Raw genomic sequence first — 19,795 nt, forward strand, 5'->3', positions numbered from 1 at the left:
CCTCGCCCCGATTGACGTCACAAGCTGGAATTCCTCCTCGCGGCAAGCGCGGAGACGCGCACGCGCGCCTCCAAAGACTCAACGAGGCACCCAAGCCTCAGCGAGGGAGCGAGCGAGTCGGCGAGCCGCTGCTCTGCTAGCCAGGGGGCGTGGCGGACAGGTAGCGTTCTTTTTAAAAACAAAAACCAAAGCCAAATAAATCACGCGCAGACGTATAGCCGAGAGCTTCGCCTCAAAGCGGTCAGAGCCTTTTGTTTTTTTTTCCGGGCATGTGCACCCTCAGCACGTCCCTGCTTGCACTCGAGGCGTGAGCGTGGGGGCTTCGCTTGTTCGAATCTCTCTGACTGCTAAAGCCTCCATTTCTTGCTGCACGGTAAGTCCTCGAACTGGGCGAAGGTGGGCGCGGATGGGGAACTTAGGGAGAGCCCCGCTCCGGGGCACTGCGTTGCTGGCAATGTGCCTCAAACCCATTGGTTTGGTTGAGAAGAGGGGGAATGACTTTTGCCCCGTGGCAGATTCCCAGCTTGTAGAGTTGGGGTGTGTCACAAGTGTTTTCAAAGCATGCAAGTTGCATTCTTGGTCTTACCCGAAATAATTTGTTTAAAGAAATTGTCACTGGGATTGCCAGAAACAGTGCAATAAGGCAATATTTCACTGATGAGGCCCTCTTTCGGTTTCTCATTTTTGCTACTTTCTGCATTTAAACAGACTTCTCACATAATTAAGACTTTCATCTGACTTCAAACATATAAAATCAGAGTATGGCAAGAACTGGCATGGATGACTTTCTAATGAAAAGAAGATGTATATATATGGTGTGTGTGTGTGTGTGTGTGTGTGTGTGTGTGTGTGTGTGTGTTTAGTATCTTGAGCTGCTGGGCACTATTCCAGGCCATGTGGCACCTAATTTAGAAAATCTGAGAATGCAGATATGTATGTGTGTCCATAACATGTATATTAGAGAGGCGGTTGCAGTGTATCTATCAGAGAATGAAGGTCTGTGGGCAGAAGGCAAATATTCTGAGGAAGTGGGAGAGATTATAAACTGACATCCTTTGTTGTTTGTGCCTTTTAGGGATAGAAGAGCTATGTTAGTGGATATTTATTAGAGTAATCATACAACATTTTAGTTGTATGATTAGGCACCAAATGTAATGTGCGGAAGGTTAGGATGGTACTGAAGGAAAAAGAAAAAAAACCTTCAAAAGAAGCATTTTAAGAAAGGTTGCTTTTTTTCCCCTCTTCTGTTTTTCTCTATTTGGGAGTTGATAAACAGGCAACAGGAATCTCAATTGTTCAGATAAAGAGTGCCAGAACAGATTTTAGTGCAAAACAGACAGACTGTTCCAGTTGTATTACAGTGATGAATGCAGGACACTAGCATTATATATATATATATAAAAAGATCAGAGAAATTTTAAACTGTTTTCAGGCAAGAGATGAGGAACATTGTTAAATACCCTTTAAAAATTATGTACATGTTTCAGAATGTTAAGAATTTAGTGACAAGTATACAAAACCAAATAGCTGTTTAAAAATATCACTCATGGAGAAAATCTACCTATGCGATCACTAGGAATTGAAAATGACTTGAGGGCATATAATCCTTCAATCAAAGATACCAAAACTAATAGGAATGCACAGCATAAAAAAAACTCAGATGTTCACCATATAATCTAATCATAAAAATGGGAAATAAATATATACTTTATTGTTTACAATACTATATTGTTGGGTGATGAAGTTTATCAAGTAAAAACAAAGCAAAACAACCAAAATAAAAAGATCTTGCTTTGGCCTCTGATTCAGTCGAATAACCCTGAGAGGTAACTGTTTGCCCCAAATGGTTCTGGATCTGTTCCAGACTAAAATAAGTATCCCTGATCAACTGTCTTATTTGGGATTATCTGTTATCTGAGGAGTCAGTGGAGGTTAATTGACTCCTTTTCTGTGACAGAGTTGAAGTGTGAGAAGGCTCAGAAAATGGATACTTTCTACCTGCTGTATATTTTTTTTCAGTTTTCAATTCCTGCTACCGCCAAAATGGATACTTTTTACCTGCTGTATATTTTTTTTCAGTTTTCACTTCCTGCCACCGCCACCACCACCCCAGTGCCACTCAATGGATGGGATAGATGGGATGAGAATAGCCCTTGCCCTGCAGTACAGATTTTTGAAAAATGTTTTTAGCTGGAACAAAATAACAAACCAGACGATAGAAAGGGAAGAGCTGAATGCCTTGGCTTAGGGGACTGTAAACATGACAAACAGATGATTGATTGAGATACCCCTGCTTGGGACATTGAGATAAAGGGAGGTGATGGGAAGGTATGAGTTAGAAAGAGATTAAAGATGCAAGTATTCATGAGGGGAGAAACAGGCTTAACTTTGGGGAAAGAGTTTTCTCTCAGCATTCCAGGGACAGGGAAGAGGGAAGCTTGAATTTCCATGGAGGCGAGAAATCCAACTACTGTGCCAAAGGTATGTTGTGATGATGGGAGACCTGCTTCTGAGAGAATTGGAGTTGACATTCTACAGACTTGATATCAAGGGAAATATGCTGTTTCCCAAGTGATGGAGAGACACTAACCTGATTAATCAATCCTATTGATCATAGTCCTTTTCTTCTATTTCACCTTGGAACAATGACACTGCCAAAAGCAATCTGGAAGAATTATCAAGAGACTATTAGGGGTTAGGCAGGAAAGCAAAAATGGTTGGAGCACAAGTAGTATTTTTGTTCATACTTCCAACACAAGACCAAGGCCTGAGGAAAGAATAGAGGAGTCTGGAGGTAAAAATACAGTTCTGTAATAAACTGAGAATAACAACAACAAGAACAATGATAATGACAAGTTTAAAAAATGAAAAGAGGGTCATGTAACAAAAGTAAAATTTCAGAATTACTGCGGCTAGGTTGTTAATAGGGCAATATCGGAAGAAGGAATCTTTGCCTACTTTGCAAGAATGGTTTTTTAAAGTTTCTTACTTAGCGGAAATGGCAAAAATTTCGGCTTTCTTGAAAGATCAATCGCAAGAGAAGTATCTTTTGGTGTGGAAAAGATGGATAAATTTTATACAGTATAAGTATGATATAAGAAAATATTATCTAGCTTTTGAATAATTTATATAAGTTTAAGATATTATTTAGAAGTGTAATTGTTATTGTTCTTTAATTTTTTATTTTTTTTATTTTTTTATTTTCTCTTTTTTTCCCTCTTTTTGTTTTTTATATGTAATGGAGTTAAAGTACTTTACAATTTGTTTATTGAGTGTAATTATATTTGCTTAAGGTTTATTTGGGTTTAAAACTTTTTTTCTTTTAAGATCTAGTTAAGCCTGTATTCAGCTCTGGGAAGAATGGGGGAGGGTTTTGGGGTGGGTTGGGAGGGATTGGGGAAGGGGTTTTTATTGTAAAATTTAAAAAAAAATTAATAAAAAAAAGTAAAATTTCAGGAGGCTAAATCCCATGGAAATCGATTAAGAGAATGGACATGTTATGAGTTAATCTCTTTAGAGCCAAGGTAATAATAACAGTAATGTGGCAGTACATGGTGACAACAGAATAAAAAACTGGATAAAATTACAAAATACAAAAATTTGCAAATAGAAATAGAACAATTGTGGCAAAAGAAAACAAAGATAGTACCAATAATAATAATAATAAGCTCCTTGGATGCAATCTCCAAACAACTGGAGCATTAACACCATTGGCATTGACAAAATCACCATCGGTCAATGGCAAAAGGCAACCTTACCTGAAACAGCTTACATCATCAAAGAACAGAATCTGCCTCATTCCAGATCCTTCATTGATAGGTGGATAAAAATGCCAAATCCAGTCTAAACATCTGGTTGTCCAACCAATCATAACATGATTATATATTACATTTACATGTTGCCTCACTTCCAACGATTCTGCGAGAATAAAAAACCAATGACTGGAAAGCTTTATAGAAAGAGAGCCAAACATGAGGAATTTCCTGATTATGAGAGCTGTCAAGCAGTGGAATAGTCTGCCTCCTTGGGTTATAAATACTCCATCACTGGAAGTTTTCAAGCAAAGGTTGTTGGAATGTCATTTGCCTGAGATGGTTTGAGAATTTCTGTCAGGGATTACACTTGAAGACCCCCAAGGTCTCTTCCAATCCTATCTTAGGATTTTATGATTTGTATGGCTCCTGACCAAGAAACCTGATGCAACCCAAGATATTAGTCAGGTTAGTTTTAGAGCAGTGTTTCCCAAACTTGACAATTTTAAGGCATGTGGACTTCAACTCCCAGAATTCTCATGCCTTAAAATTGTCAAGTTTGGGAAACACTGTTTTAGAGTGTAGACAGTCAAACTTTGCCCAATTGTGGACCATATTAAATAAAAATGAGTAAATAAGCTTTGCTTTTGGCTTGTTTATATGGGTCGATACATTAATCTTATGCAGTGCATGTCATAACAACATTTTACTGAAGAACTGTGGCAAATCACATATCTAATTTCTGGCCATTATTCCAGAATTTAGTGGTGCAATTAAAAAGGGTCACAAATCATTGCAAGTTGCTGTTCTTTCTCTAGATGGCACTGTTGATCTATATTAACGGTTCATTTATTTGATTTACATTAAATATTGGATAGTCAATAATTAAAATATTAAAAAAAATAAAAATAGCTTTATAGTTATTAACAGTTATAGGATCTACATCTGATTATAATGTTTCTTTTTTTTCCTTTTTCTATACCCATTAAAACCTAGAATCATGATATAATTAAAGAAAACCAGAGCACCATTACAGAGTTTTCAATTATGATTGGTATTTATAGGTTAATGCTATATTGGGTACTATTTTCCTTTGTAGACTCTGTTTGAAAACCTTTAGTTTAATAACTTTAGTTTAATAAGATAGGATGGTTCTGTGAGCAGGTGCTAAAGGAGAAATATTTTGAACATATAACCAAACTGAAATTTTAAATTTTCATCCAGTGGTAAGAAATCAAAGGCTATGTAGGTACTTAACTTTTAGACAAGAATTCATTAAAAATAACATTTGGATTTGGTGGCTGGACACCATCAGAAATTACACCAGGCAGAGCATAGAACATCACAAAAAAGTAGTGCAAAATCAGAAGATGTGGAGAAACCTGGCCCATAAATTGCTAAGAGTAGACACAACTGAATGGATACCATCATCATCATGAAATGCCACAAAGAATTAGGGAAATGTGTGTTCTAAATCAGCGGTCTCCAACCTTTACGGCTTGGCGACCCAATTGGGGGGAAAGAACTGGGTTGCACAACCAGTGGGCTGGCACACCTGTGTGCACGCAGCCCTTGGGTGAGTGGTGGGCTGGCATGCATGTGCGCAGCTTGATTTGCGTGACCAACAGGCTGCCACGTGCAAGTACCCGCCGGCCCACCACTTGCACAAGTTGAGTTACGTGAGCCTGCGTGCATTTTGGCTGCCACTCGCATGGCCCAATTCCAAATAGGCCACGGTAGTTCACGTGGCCCAGGGGTTGGGGACCCCTGTTCTAAATAGTCAAGCTATTTTCCAAAGTGCCTGAAGGCAGGACAAGAAGTAACGGGTGGAAACTAACCAAAGAGAGAAGCAACCTAGAACTAAGGAGAAACTTCCTGACAGTTAGAACAATTAACCAGTGGAACAACCTGCCTCCAGAAGCGGTGAATGCTCCAACACTGGAGGTTTTTAAGAAGAAACTGGACAGCCATTTGTCCGAAATGGTATAGGGTTTCCTGCCTGAACAGGGGGTTGGACTAGATGACCTCCAAGGTCCCTTCCAACTTTATTATTACTACTACTATATTATTATTATTATTATTATTAAAAACTGGCATACTTTCCATTTTGTTTTATAATCCCAAGTATAATTTGGATGGAAATAGTACAAACTAAGCAAACAAAGTCACTTTGTTCTGTTGTAATTTAAATAAATTTAAGTTTTACTGAACAGTTTGAATTCTATCATTTTTATTACTACATCTATTAACTTGTGATAACAGGGATATAGAAAATAAAAATTGGTTTCTTTTTTTAAGAGAAAAAAACAAAAAATAAAAATGGGATTTAAACCAAAAGCAGATGTATTTTCTAGGTTGGGTGGAGACTTGAAGGTATAGGAACTTGAAACCTGAGCAAGTATGTGTTCTAAGAGTCTGTACTGGGGAAAATATAGTAATTATTGTGAATTGATGTAAAAAAGCAGACAAATATCAATATTCATGGAACTAACTATTAATTTTATAATCCTGTGTTGTGCTCAGAAATTAATCTTGTATATAAATGTTAACAAATTTGTAAGGAAAATCAAACAGGATCTTAACTCAATTCAAACCAATATGTCCCCGTCCCCCACCCCCCAAAAAAGCTCCATATTCTTTTGTATCTGAAATGCTACAGAATCTATCCAGGAATTCTAAAGCAATGTACATCTATGCAGCCAATCATGTCAAAAGGATGACACTGCATTGATGCAATTTTATACTTTCATTCTGACATTTGACTAACTTTACTTAAGTTGCAACATTTGCTTAATAGTGTTGTCACATGTATATCATCATTTGCTCCCTTTGCAGAGGCCCATGCTTGGGATGAACCTCATTAGAAGCCTATTTGTTGCAGTAGTTGCTTTTAAAACAGATATAAATGGTAAGTCCTTTAAGAAGGCATTGTAGGCTTACAGAATAGTTAATTAAATTTGTGTTTTAGGTTCATCTAACAATATACCAGTGGACTTTTCCTCTAGCAGAGGTGTGTCCTTTCCCTGCCTCTCCCTCGTAAGAAATGAAGGAGATAATTGTGTGAAATAAGCAAGAGAATAAATTCAGTTATATGAAAAAGTGTTAAGATTTTCTGAATTTCTGCATAATTGCTACCAAATGTAATCAGAGCTTCATGTGGTCCAACTAATATATATTGTATATATGGAATCTGACCGAAAAATAATTAAAGTTCCATTTTTGTCTTATTCATTTCATAAACAAAGGTCATCCAATATGATGTGCCAGTGTGAAATATGTAGTTTCCCCTTAATTCAATCAGTTCCATTACAGATGTAACTAGGGCTATGTATGTGAATGCTTCATTAAACAAGCAGGGCTGATGTGTGCCAGCAACCCTACCCTATGCAAATCTCACAAATCTTGGCTCCTCATCAATATGAAAGTCTTGCCATATCAGTTCTAGATGTTCAAACACGTTCAGTGTGAAAACAGTGAAAAACTAATTCTCCATTAATAGCAATACAGACAGTCTTGAAATGGAGAAGGCTTGGAGATCAGTGAACACTACAAACAGCAGCCATCCTCTCAAAACCATTCTAGGAGCACAGCATACAGGAAATTAAAACCCTAGGAAAACATGTAGGGATCTGCAGGATTTTTTTGCCTTGACCAAACAGTCTACACAATTTACCCATCTGAAAAAAACTGGTTAAAAAGGGCATTCTTGGGAGTGTGGTAAGCAAGGTAGAAGCCACTGCTTACTAAGAATAGTAATGCTTGTTTCAAATTTACCAAAGGGCACTTGGACAACTTTCCAGTTCTCTGAAGGAACATTTTAGGGATAGATGAATCAAATATGAACATTTTGCAATTACATGGAATTGTTACGTTTGGCAGAAAACAAATATTGCATTCAACAGTAAGAATCCTTCCCTCCCTCTTTCTTTCTCTCTCTCCCTCATCTATCTATCTATCTGTCAAATTTATATAGCTGCCCATCTTACCAGGAGTGACTAATGCCACTTCTCAAGCATTAGATCATACAGGAAGATACTAATCCCAAACATACAAAGAAGTCTAGAAGAAAATGGCTGTAGGAGACCAAATTTGATGTTTTGGAAAGACCAACTCAAAGAGAAAGGGAGTAGAATCTGAAATGAGCAAGTCATACTAGTAAACTTTCAAGCATTATTGAGCTGAAGTAGATTGCCATGGAGAAATAGGCCAGAATTTCTACCCAGCTATATGAGAAACTGACAACCAAAGAGAGGAAGCACGTGGTTGTAATTAATGTAGTTGAAAGTGGTACAACTAGTTACTGCTTCTGAGGGGAGGCGAGGGCAATTCACTGGGCCATCACATATAAGATATCTTTATGAAATAAATGAATCAAGCACCAAACTTCGGTTGCTGTTTGCTCATGCACTTTTCTCACTTTATAGGTCACTTTTACAATATTCAGTGGCAAAGATATGCAGGGAAAAGGGGGTGAATATTTGTTGCACAATGGTTTTATTTTTGTTCCCCAAGTGAAAGTGCAGAGATTATATCTGCTTGTTTTGGATGTCCTTTGCTTTCTTCCCACCAGAGAGGTTAGAGTTAGAGTTATTGATTCACGGTTTATAACTATGTCTGAAAATATATGTACCCATGCTGTAATCACAAGTATATTACACCAATTACTTATGCCTGCAGCAGGCAAAAACTTTTTTAAGACAAGAGAGTAGAGGCCAAAAAAGGGACAAAAATCCACAGAATAACAATTTTATGCGTGCTTGAATTTAATGGAATTTGAATTACTCTTTCAGAGTAGTTATGAGAAACTGACTAAACACAGGAGACTTGTTCATCCAAATATTTTACTGGTCTGGGAAAGGATTTAAGAGCTTTCAAAGCCAAGGTCCCTCTTTGCCTCAGCCACACCATATCCATTTTCATGTCTCTGTTTCTGTCTTCAGGAAATGCTGGTCTCAAGAGTCCAGAAGGGTAAATCTAAAACTAAATGTTGTACACTGCCCAGAGTTTCCTTGCAGCAAGATGGGTGGCAAACAAATTAAATAAATAAAATGAAATAAAACCTGCCTCAAAGGGGAAAAACCTGATGCGCACTATGACCTTTGGGATTCTTTCTCAAGAGATATAGATCTGTGGTGTAGCTTATTCTCCATTTTCTTATTTGCAAAACTTTAATATGAATGAAACAAAATCTTGCCTGAGAGAGAAATCCAAATTCCCGACAAATATTACCTTCTTACTGTTTCTGTTTCATATCCGCACTGAGTTTTTAAAAATAATGAATTAAATGTGAGTGTTCAGGAGTAATGTCTCCCTTTTTTGCAGTATGCTTTTGGGTATATTATTTGGAAATGCTTTCATCTGAATCTGAAATAACCCTCTGGTGTCTTATTTAGTAGGAGAGTTTGCAGAGATTTTGCTTTAAAAAAAAAATCCTGCCACTTACAAATATTCAGCTCTCTTGTAGCACTTCTCTTCCCCCTGGGCTATATGCCTAAACAATAGCCTGTTGCCCTATGTGTTAAGTCTTCTCATATTCTGTAGAACCAGAAAGACAGAGAACAGCAGTGCATCTTTCACATCCAGTTTTTCTTTAACCATCCATTCGATTTTCATATCACCATATCCCAGGAATTTAAACTGATTCTAAGCTAGATTTGCTAGTTATTTTATTGCTATTTGTAATAAAAAAAATGTTTCCACCTTGCTCACATTAGCATACCTCAGGTAAAACTGTAATGTTGCAATAAAGTCTGCATCAGAACAGTGCAATACAAATGATACATAAAATATCTTAATATCAAAACCAAACCCTTCTAACTATCAATAATAGCAAGAGAGATAGTGAGGCAAATTATAGGGAAGTTCATATTACAAGGTGGCATTGCTTCTCACTGATTGGTTTTTACCGATTACCTCTTTCAAAATCTGGTTGTAAGATTTCTTTTATGACAGAAACAAATTGGTTCTTTTAAGGTACAAATAAATCAATTGATTCTCCTTTTCGTTCTCTCTTTGTAGTGATTCTGTTTCTGGTATTGTATTAACTCTAGATATAACATTTTATACATTAATTTTATACTCATGCGGACATTTTAACCATTTATAAGTATTTCAGTACTAATTTAGTGGGAATTCACATATTGTGTAAAGGTGTTTTTTTTAAAAAAAAATAGAAATAATAACTCAAAGTTGTGAACATACCTAATACTCCTTTGCCTTCTATATTTCTGTGAGGTGGGTTGGGCTGAGAGAGAATGACTGCCCAGAGGCACCCAGCATGCTTTCATGCTGAAAGCAGGACTAGAATCCATACTCTCCCTGTTTCTAGCCTGCTGCCTTAACTGCTAGAACAAACTGGCTCTTTACTGATTGAATAAATTGCCATAGGGTGAATTGACATGTGTTAAGCCATAAGGAATGATCTATAAATTATATATAGTTACTGGGTTTACAAAATTGGTAAGATAAAGTAGAGGATAAAGCAGAGGGCAATAGGAAACATTCTGTTTTAATATGAAAGATTAATATGTACTAAGAACCTAAAACTAAATTACCAGGAAAAACATATACAAGATGTTAAACGGTTTTAAGTCAACATTATTAGTTTATGCTATAGAAATTACATTACTGGATCTTTTACCCTTAAATCTGGCCTGCAATTCTTTAAAATAAAGAAACAAATATCAGTGTTTTTAAAGGCTGGAATTTCATTTGACAGACAAATGGACAATTCCCTGATTTGTAAAACCAACTCAGGTTTTGAGAAATGAAGATGCAACACCTCTCTCTCTCACTCTCTCTCTCTCTCTCCCCCTCCCTCCCTCCCTCCCTCTCCCTCTCCAAAGCTATTATGAATAAATGGACAACTTGTGGTCCCCATAAGCATTTTTGAAATCCTAGAAGCCCTGAAACCGATAGATGGAAATCAGTGATATTATTACTTATCACTGAGGACATGTAGTTTCCTGGTATATTGAGGCAGGAAATGCACAAACAGGCCAATTAAAGAAAACAAATCAAAATAAAAAACAACCTCCTCAGTTCAAATTGGGGGGGGGGGGACTGAAAATCCTGTCCCTTATGATTCTGCTCTGCCAATGCTGCCTTATTCTCAAATTAGGGCGTTGTGCAAAGCTGATTTCTCCTGCTACAATAAATGACTTAATTACATATTAAATATGATGGGTTATTATTAGGTAACCTGATCTCTGATTATATTGAAAAGCCTAGAGGAAGATTGCAAAGATAAAATTCCATACTGGCAGTTCAATGAGGATTGATCAGTGAAATGAAAGAAGGATCTAAGGAGAAACTGGAGCTAGAAAAATATATCTATTCTTAGAATGGTTTATCTTTTAAAAATAAACAATTTGTAATGCTCTCATTTTTATTGATCTAGGAAAATCAGAATGAAGGAGATAATGCCTAATAACAGTACAACAAGTATATCTCAAGCAAGAAAAGCAGTGGAACAATTAAAAATGGAAGCATATCTGGATAGGATAAAGGTAAATTTGAACTTGTAATCATATTTACAAATTTTAGCTACCCACTGGTTAGAAATCTGCAGACACTATTCATATTTTCAACCAGCATAGCTAGATAAGAATTTTCATATGGCATACTGGCATCGGCACTAGGCTGAAGCTAGTTGTTTGCCATCTGTCAATATGAGAGTTTAATTTCCCCTTATGTCCAGCACAGATTAAACCTGTAGCTTTCCTACCACCACCAGTTTTCTAATAGCTTAAGGGACATCTGTTCTGCACGTTTCGGGCAGGGGGCTGAGTGGCCATTGATACAACAATAATCCCTTCCTTGGCACTCTCCGATTCTCAGTCTAACTCGTACAGATATTATCCTGTGATATTTGTAATTGGGAAGCTGTAACTATTTACAGCAGGGTTGTCAAACTCGCTACGTCACGTAATGTGTCACAACTTATTGCAACTTTTTCCTCCTTGCTGGAGCTAGGGTGGGCGCAGCTTCAGTTTGATGCATCCCGCCCGTGGGCTGGCAGTTTGACACCCCTGATTTACAGTGACCTTCATTGTTCATGGATGGGTGTCTATTGCAGAAAAAAAGGGGAAGATACTCTTTCTCCTAGAACCCCCTAGATTCTCAAAATCTGATTCAGAGACCTTGGAGTAATTCTAGGATAAAATAAGGCCAAGGTCGACATTGTGGATTTAAAGAGAGAAAAATCCTACTGTTCAACATTTGTATAATGTTGGAATTTACTCAAGTTGCATAAATGTTTAGGTTATACTGAAATTAGGGCATATAGCTATTACTTATAGCATTTATGCTTGGAAATTAATAGCACATGAAGGATCAGACTATCCTTGAATTATCTCCTGAGCAGCTCTGTAACTCTCTTAGTTTGTTGATAAATTTTACTGTTGAGAAAAGACGATCTCTCATTTTAATTTAAGAAAAAAGTAGATTATATCCGTTGTCACTGGAGTTAGTAAATTTATTGAATGTTAGATGTGATGCATCCTTTCAGAGCACAATTTTGTGGTACTTGAGTGAACAAAGTAGTTATTTGGAAGTGTTTTAAAGCCTTTGACATTTCTTAGATTTTCTGTTCACAATACAGAACAGAGGATATCTTGGCTTGTAAAATTAATTAAATGTTGTTGGATCAGTGACAATTCTATGAAGTTTAAATCCTCCTCAGAACACCTAACCCACTGTGCTGTCCTGTCAACTACAGTACTAAAATTGTTTTTGAAAGACCTCATAGGCACCCATTCTTTAAAAACACTGCCTAAGCAGATTTTTCTCTGGTTTGAAATTACTACTGCACATGACAGATGTTTGGCTTGAATATCTTAGATTGTGATTTTTACATTCATGAGATAAGCAAAATGAATGTATACACATTTACTTCTCTTTGGAAATGAAACAAATACATTGTAAATTAATTAACTTTTATTAGTTTCTCAAATAACATTCCCACATAAACATTATTGTATTCCTGCATATGCATAAACAGAGATGACTCATTTCCACATGTACAAAACATTCTAAATGATATATTTAAATTGGCATTTTGAAAAAGCTGATGCTGAGGATTATGAGGATCAATTATATTGCTTTGTGATATTATATGCAATAACTGTTGAGCAACAGAATCTTTTATGTCAAAGTCAAAATAGATAAAGAATATACATCCAAAGAGCAGAGAGATTAGGTCTAACAACTATGGAAAGGAAAACGGAGACTGGGGATTTAATACTGTTTATTGCTAACATTTCTTCTCTTCCAGAAGTTGAATATTATCTCATCTAGTTTTATTTCTAAAGCTAAAGAGGTCCAATTTTATATATTACTTGGATGATCACACATCTGAAAACCATATGTATGCCCAGGGCATATTCAGATAATTAGACTTTGATTACTAAGCTGAGAAATACATTCATGTTTCTTAGTGTATAGAGCTTATTTGCATAGCTTATATGTAAACAAAGCTCATAAGTGAACCATAATGCCTTTGTTCTCAATTTGTTATAATAGTTTCTCAATTCAGCAAAAATAAAGAAGTATGAGAGGCTTCTTGATTTAATCACTACTATTTGTATTAACAAGAGATTTGTGTATATTTCAAGTTAATATGCAAAGACCCAATTGTCCAAATAGGAACTGATAAATTAAACTCTAAAATATTCAGAATAACGAACAAAATATACTAAAAAATTAGATCTTAATTAAGAACAATAGCTATGATTGAGATGAAACTAATGCATTATAGATAAATATTGCTGCTGAAAGAAAATTCCTTTTTTAAAAATAAAACAGTGAAATTGAAAAAGTTAAAGTCAATGTTGTAGAATAAATTTGTATGGTGTTAACTAAAGTTTGCAGATACCTTTTAGAAAAATAAAACTAAGCTGCTGACATCCAGTCAAGAAACACTGATTTTTAACATAAGTAGCATTGTGAACAATTGCGTGCAGCAGCTATTGTGCTTTTCCCATTCTCCTTTAAAGATGAAATTGTTAATTATTTCTAAAATAGTGTTGTGAAATCAACACTGGCATTAGTGAGATGTTTGTGGATGTGCTCATTTTAGATACAAAGCACAAGCAGAGTGGGTGTCATTGCATGAACAGTAATTATGTCTGTCTTTTCATGGAAGGTGACTGTAGTAATTGCAGCATTTTGTCTTGTCACTGAATCTTATAATTATAGGGTATCTAACAGGATTATATTCTAACTTGGGCTGTTTTTAATCACCTTCTTTACTCTGAAATGTAATGATAACATTCTCTAGTTCTTTCAAAGATTGCTAAACTTTCTCTTAAATCATAAATATCTGGTAACAACTTTCCGAGGTTGAATTTGTGGTAATATTCATCTATAATAAACAAAAAGAGAGTTAATCAACTACTGGTTTAATATGGTTACATTGTCTGGATTGTGAGATCTAGAAACCAATTTATCAGAAATTGTGTCTAAGTGATTCCAAGTTGCTTGGTGAAGGACACATATTCCAAAATTTAGTTTCCTTACATACATTTCTAATCTAATTTTTCCTTGTTTTCCTTTCTGTTACTATTTTACAATCCATTAGCACAAAAATAACTGACCAATCTAATTGAGCTTTTCTTTTCTTTTTCTGAATGTCTGTACTTGTGCCAGAATTTGGTACATTATCATAGACTAAAAATAAAATATGTATAGGAACTACATATGAATAAAAAAATTGCATCTTGCTGGCCAGTTCTGCTGCAATATTTCACATGGCTTCCTTATAGCATTGACTCTTTGGAGTGACTTATGGTTGGTGATAGAACAAACTACCCTGTTTGGACAACAAAACATGTGATAACTGTCCCGCATGATGCAGGTCTTGTCACATTAGAATGGCCTTTTGATTATATCATTGGATACTAATGCAGCCCACATATCAATTGCAGCAAATGGAATGAGCAGCGAATGGTCTGCAGAAAGCAGTAGTGTCCAGCCACTGAATGTTAACTCTGCCTCCAGCACATTCACAATTCCCTCTAAACATTGCATACAGACTGCTGGCATCAATAGAATATAGTGTGCAATTGATAGTCGCCAACTCCCTCATCGGAAAGAGCTGTACAGAGTGGAGACCCATCATGAACCACTCGGTATGAATGAGGTGACCCTCTCCATCATCGTCTGAGTGTAGACTCCAAAGAAGAAGGATGCTTGCTGTAAATAATCTGTTTGAAGCCCTGTGACTGGGGTGATCCAAAGGTAGAGCAGGGAGAAAGAAGAGTAAATACAGGGATGATGCAGAAGAAGAAGACTATTCTTTACTTTTCATATACTCAACGTTGCATTATTTGCAGCTTATGCTTTTATGCTGATGAAACTCCTGTGAATAATAAGGATCACCTATACTGTATTTCTTTGATCTGATGCAGAGGCCACTGTTTATTACAGAGGCTTCGCTGTTAAAGAGAAGTGCCTAATTAATCATGTAAATATCTGACAAAGATACTGGTCACATTTTTTAAATAACTCATTTAGTCTTTCTTTTCCTTTGCATCTGTTTTTGTTCCACTTTTAGCGGAACTTGTGAAGATTTCCACATTGTTCTAAAAATATGAAAAAAATATCAATACCATTTTTCCCTGAATATAAGACCGGGTCTTTTTTTCCTCCAAAAGAGGCCCCAGGTCTTATTTTTGGGGGGTGTCTTTTTCACTCACTTCTGGCCTCAACAGCCCCACCCACCCAGCCCATTTCTTCTGCAGCCAAAGGAGCAGCTTCATTCTGCAACTCAAAATGGAACTCGGCCCTGCATTTCACAGTCAGGTCTTTCTGGAAGGCCTCTGCACCTGAGAACCGAGTTACGGATTGAATCCATAGCTTGGTTCTCGGCTGCAAAGGCCTTGCAAAATGGAGCTATGGATTGAATCCATAGCTCGGTTTTTGGCTGCAGAGGCCTTCCTGAAAGGCCTGACTGCAAAATTCAGGCCTGTGGACACGGGAGAAGTGGGCTGGTGAGGAGAGGCCTGGCTGCAAGATAAGTGGGTGCGGGGTGCGTGGAGAGCTCCCACCCTGCCCTAGCTTTATTTTTAGGTGTGTGCCTCACCCCAAAACTAGGGCTTATTTTTGGGGTAGGGCTTATATTAGGCCCACCACCAAAAATCAAGCTAGGGCTTATTTTCAGGGTAGGTCTTACTTTTGGGGAAACACGGTATATCACTTTTTTCATATTTAGTTTTGGACTCTTCCCCATAGTCTATACATGTCCTGTTTTAGGAATGTACTATAATTTTAGAGAGATTAATAAATAACATACTGAACTATAGTTTGAGGTATATGCATGGTAGGCCTCCAAATCCTACTCTCAGAAAAGATCTGATGGGCAAGGTAAAATCTTTAAAATAATTTAATTTAATATGAAGTAGTTTAATTATATGATTACTGCTTATATACTTAATACTTTTGTGTTTCTGCCTTATTCGAAATTATAATGCAGAGAATTTTCTTGAGAGGCTGGGAGATACACAGAAAGCTTTCAAGAATCATGTGCAAGCCTGGGGCATCTGGTTCCGCAGCTATGGTATAAAGCAGTGTTTCCCAAACTTGACAATTTTAAGGCATGAGGACTTCAACTCCCAGAATTCCACAGCCAGCGTTGCTGGCTGTGGAATTCTGGGAGTTGAAGTCCACATGCCTTAAAATTGTCAAGTTTGGGAAACACTGGTATAAAGGACTCCTTCATAGAAATATTCTAACTGCTTGGATCAACCTATTAACACTATGGAAGTAGTAACAATACCTAGATAATCCTTCCCCCGTTTTTCTTTTGTTCCTTTTCTTCTTTTTAAAATGCTCCTAGGTATCCAAGGCAGCTGCTGATTTATTGGCATATTGTGATGCTCATATGGGAGAAGATCCCCTTATTATACCAGTGCCTGCATCTGAAAATCCCTTCAGGGAGAAGAAGCTCTTATGTACTATCCTATGATTCACCCTGCAATTAAAAATGTTATCTGTGAAAATACATTACCGATGGTGCATGCTTTTCCTAAAGGTTTTTCCCATATAGTAATTTAGACTAAAAGTAACCCTTTCTAGAACACAATATATTCTAAGTTAATACATTTTAAGTGAAGGTTTTTAATGTCAATTTTTCTATCAGTGGTATGTGTTCAACATTTCTATTGTTCTCTATTTGTGTTTTGTAATAAAAGAATCCTATTTGTTTTTATGTATGTGATAATTAGATTTTGTTGGTTAAATTTCATGAACTGTCTTTGGCTTGTTTGCACAGTAGACTAGCCATAGCTTATATAATAATGGCTTATGAATTAACCAAATTGCCTGACGGAACACACAGTGAATCATAAATCGACTCTACAGGTTAGGTTTGCACAACACACTGAGTTACAAATTGGCCAATCGCCTTTTAGCCTCATGTGTCGTGCTAACCCAGGCTGTCTTTCAGAGGGGCCGAAGCTATGATGAGCAATACGCACTATCGATTTCTTAAGTATTTCCATGTAAAAAGTGGGATTTCAGAAGAGAATGTGCTCAATGAATGTTTGAATTATGAATATTAAAGTTAAATCAAATCTTCCCAACTAGCTGCCTTATATCAAGTCAAGCTACTAGTCAACTTTCTTGGAATTATCTGTACCGATGAGCAGCACTTTCAGGTTTTGAACAGGAGCCTACTTAAGCTCAGCCTGAGATGCCAAGGATTTAATTTAGGACTTTTAAATTTTAAAATGTGTTCTTTACCATTAAGATGTCACTCTTCTTTTTGTATTGCAGTATGCTAATTGCAGCAGGCAATAGCACTGCTAATAAACATTGTAGTAATAGTACCAGCACATGAAAAACCTGCAGGCCAAATAAAGACCATACTGATTTCATTCCATAGGTCAAACTGGCACAGTGAAGAGTTCAGTTCAAATAAAGAATCATTTCTCAAAATCTTACACATTAATTATAATTTTTGTGGGTACAGATTCCCATTTCATACTATAAACCAGAGGTCCCCAACCTTTTGGGCACCAGGGACCGGTTCCGTGGAGAGAGGTTTTTTCATGGACCGGAAGGGGTGTGGTTTCGTGTCCTGCCTGTATCCCGCAGATGGGGCTTTGCTTGTTTGTGTGGACCGGTTGCTGGCATGCCGTGGCCCGGTACTGGCCCATGGACTGGGGATTGGGGACCTCTGCTATAAACTATGCAGCCTGCAGCAAAGGATGTCATCTAGATATGTTCCTTAATATTCCAGATTATATACCTCTAGCCTTTGTAATATGCTAAATACATTTTTTTAGTACAGCTGAGTGTGAATTAAGCAACATAGATTTCTATGGTCTTTATATTGGCTCTTATCTTTAAAAAAATCTTAAATTATGCCCGGCAAAAGCTTGTTTGTCTGAAATCAATTATATCGTTCATTTGATATATCTTGTATGATAAAATGTGCTGTTAATCATTCTCCTTACTTGAATATTTTAATAAAAGTTACTTTTAATTTAGGATTGTATTTCTAGTAATTTATTTGTCTATTGGAATATTATAAACTATTAATATAAAGTTGTGCATCAATTTTTAACCCGGGGTTAAAAATCCATTGATGTCATAGATTCACATTGAATGACTCTGTAAAATAGTTCTTTTTTAATCTGTTTCTGGTCCCAAGTAAGTATGATGTGTTTTAATACTTTTAAGTATGGGCCATCTGACTTATATATTAAGCACACATTTTTTTTAGTTTTCAAACATTTTAAAATACAACTAATTTACATGTATATTGATGGAGCTCAAAACCTCAGCCCAAAATTGAGCACTAGATTGGATTTCTATGGCTGCCAACTCTGGGCTTTAACTCTAGACAACTAACATAATATAACATCAAAACAAAAAATACAAGCATCAAAAAGAAAAAATCGACAGCAAAGATAATTGGACAAATAACAAATTCACTAACTACCATTTCTGAAATCCAGAAGTGCAGCAAGTTTAGGATTAATCTAATCTCAGGAGGAACGGTGTTCCAAAGGGCTGACATTGTTACAGAGAAGACATGTTTTCTGATCAACAAGATCCAGAGCATGCTTTTTCTGCCAGATCTGATGGGGCAGGTAGAGACAATTGGAGAAAAGTGGTCATTGAAATATCTTGATTCTATGCCATGAAGAGCTTTATAGGCACTAACCAGCATCCTGAATTGCACCTAAACACCTGTTGGGAACTAGTGCAGCTTAAAAGCCAGATACAGATAATGCTTGATTTATAATTAGCTGCTTTGCAACTGTTCAAAATTACGACAGAGCTCAGATAAGGTACATAGGAGCCAAATTTGAAGTTCTGGTGGCTGTCCCCCACCAGACTCACGTGACTGCATTTGGAGCTCTTGGCAACTGGTCTGCATTTATGGCCATTTGCAGCACTCCATAGTCATGTGACTGTGATTTGGGCCATTTTCTTTGCAAAAAATTGGTGTTCCCAGTTTCCAGGAAAAAAACATCCATTGCAGACAATGGATTCATTTAACGACCATGGTATTTGCTTTACCACTGCTGTGTTTACTTAATGACTGCTGCAAAACAAGGTCATAAAATTGAGTGCAGTCAAGTGATGACCTGCTTAACAACTGGCATGATTTATGACTGTAATTCTAGGCTCAATTACAGTTGTAGGTCAAAGACTATTTGCATGTAGTACGCACATACTAAAGCAGTGATGGCGAACCTTTAAGAGACCGAGTGCCCAAACTGCAACCCAAAACCCACTTATGCATTGTCGAGTGCCGGGTGTGGGTGTGGCCCATTGGGTGGGCATGGCCCATTGGGTGGGCATGGCTGCAGTAGTAATGGCAGACTGGGTGGGACTAAAAAGTTCAATCAATCAATTCCAACTTTGCAAGATCTTTTTTTTTCCCACAAGAAGTTGAAATTGACTGATTGAACTTTTTTTTTTTTTTTTTGCACACGGCGGCGGAGGCCTAAAGCGAAAAGGTTTTATAAAACCCAGTTGAAGGCCTAGGACTGGGGAGACGGCACGCATGCCCACAGAGAGGCTCTGAGTGC

General features: G+C 36.9%; 1 protein-coding gene and 1 long non-coding RNA gene across 3 annotated transcripts in view; one reads left to right on the forward strand and one right to left on the reverse strand.

The window, feature by feature from the left end:
* GNG4 (G protein subunit gamma 4) lies at positions 1–18,241 on the forward strand. Of its 2 annotated transcripts, XM_039352991.1 has the most exons (4): positions 1–373; positions 6,588–6,660; positions 11,152–11,260; positions 16,588–18,241. In XM_039352991.1, the coding sequence occupies exons 3-4, from the start codon at positions 11,162–11,164 to the stop codon at positions 16,714–16,716; spliced, it is 228 nt and encodes a 75-aa protein (XP_039208925.1). In that variant the 5' UTR covers positions 1–373; positions 6,588–6,660; positions 11,152–11,161; the 3' UTR covers positions 16,717–18,241. The 2 variants fall into 2 exon arrangements, with proteins under 2 accessions (XP_039208925.1, XP_039208924.1); XM_039352990.1 differs by lacking the exon at positions 6,588–6,660 and having other exon boundaries at positions 6–373.
* Positions 11,289–19,795, reverse strand: part of LOC120312352 — a 17,229-nt gene continuing 8,722 nt past the window's right edge. The window contains exon 3 of the long non-coding RNA XR_005557872.1: positions 11,289–14,974. This is a non-coding gene — a long non-coding RNA (uncharacterized LOC120312352). The remainder of the gene's footprint in view (positions 14,975–19,795) is intronic.

Source organism: Crotalus tigris, unplaced genomic scaffold (genome assembly GCF_016545835.1).
Source record: "Crotalus tigris isolate CLP2741 ecotype Arizona unplaced genomic scaffold, ASM1654583v1 scf7180000018486.1709376, whole genome shotgun sequence".
Taxonomy (NCBI): domain Eukaryota; kingdom Metazoa; phylum Chordata; class Lepidosauria; order Squamata; family Viperidae; genus Crotalus; species Crotalus tigris.

Bases quoted from the DNA above. Each gene is read 5' to 3' on its own strand.
- GNG4 (XM_039352991.1), top strand. From the start codon at position 11,162: ATGAAGGAGATAATGCCTAATAACAGTACAACAAGTATATCTCAAGCA. The intron at 11,261-16,587 runs GTAAATTTGAAC...AAATGCTCCTAG, and splicing joins CATATCTGGATAGGATAAAG to GTATCCAAGGCAGCTGCTGA.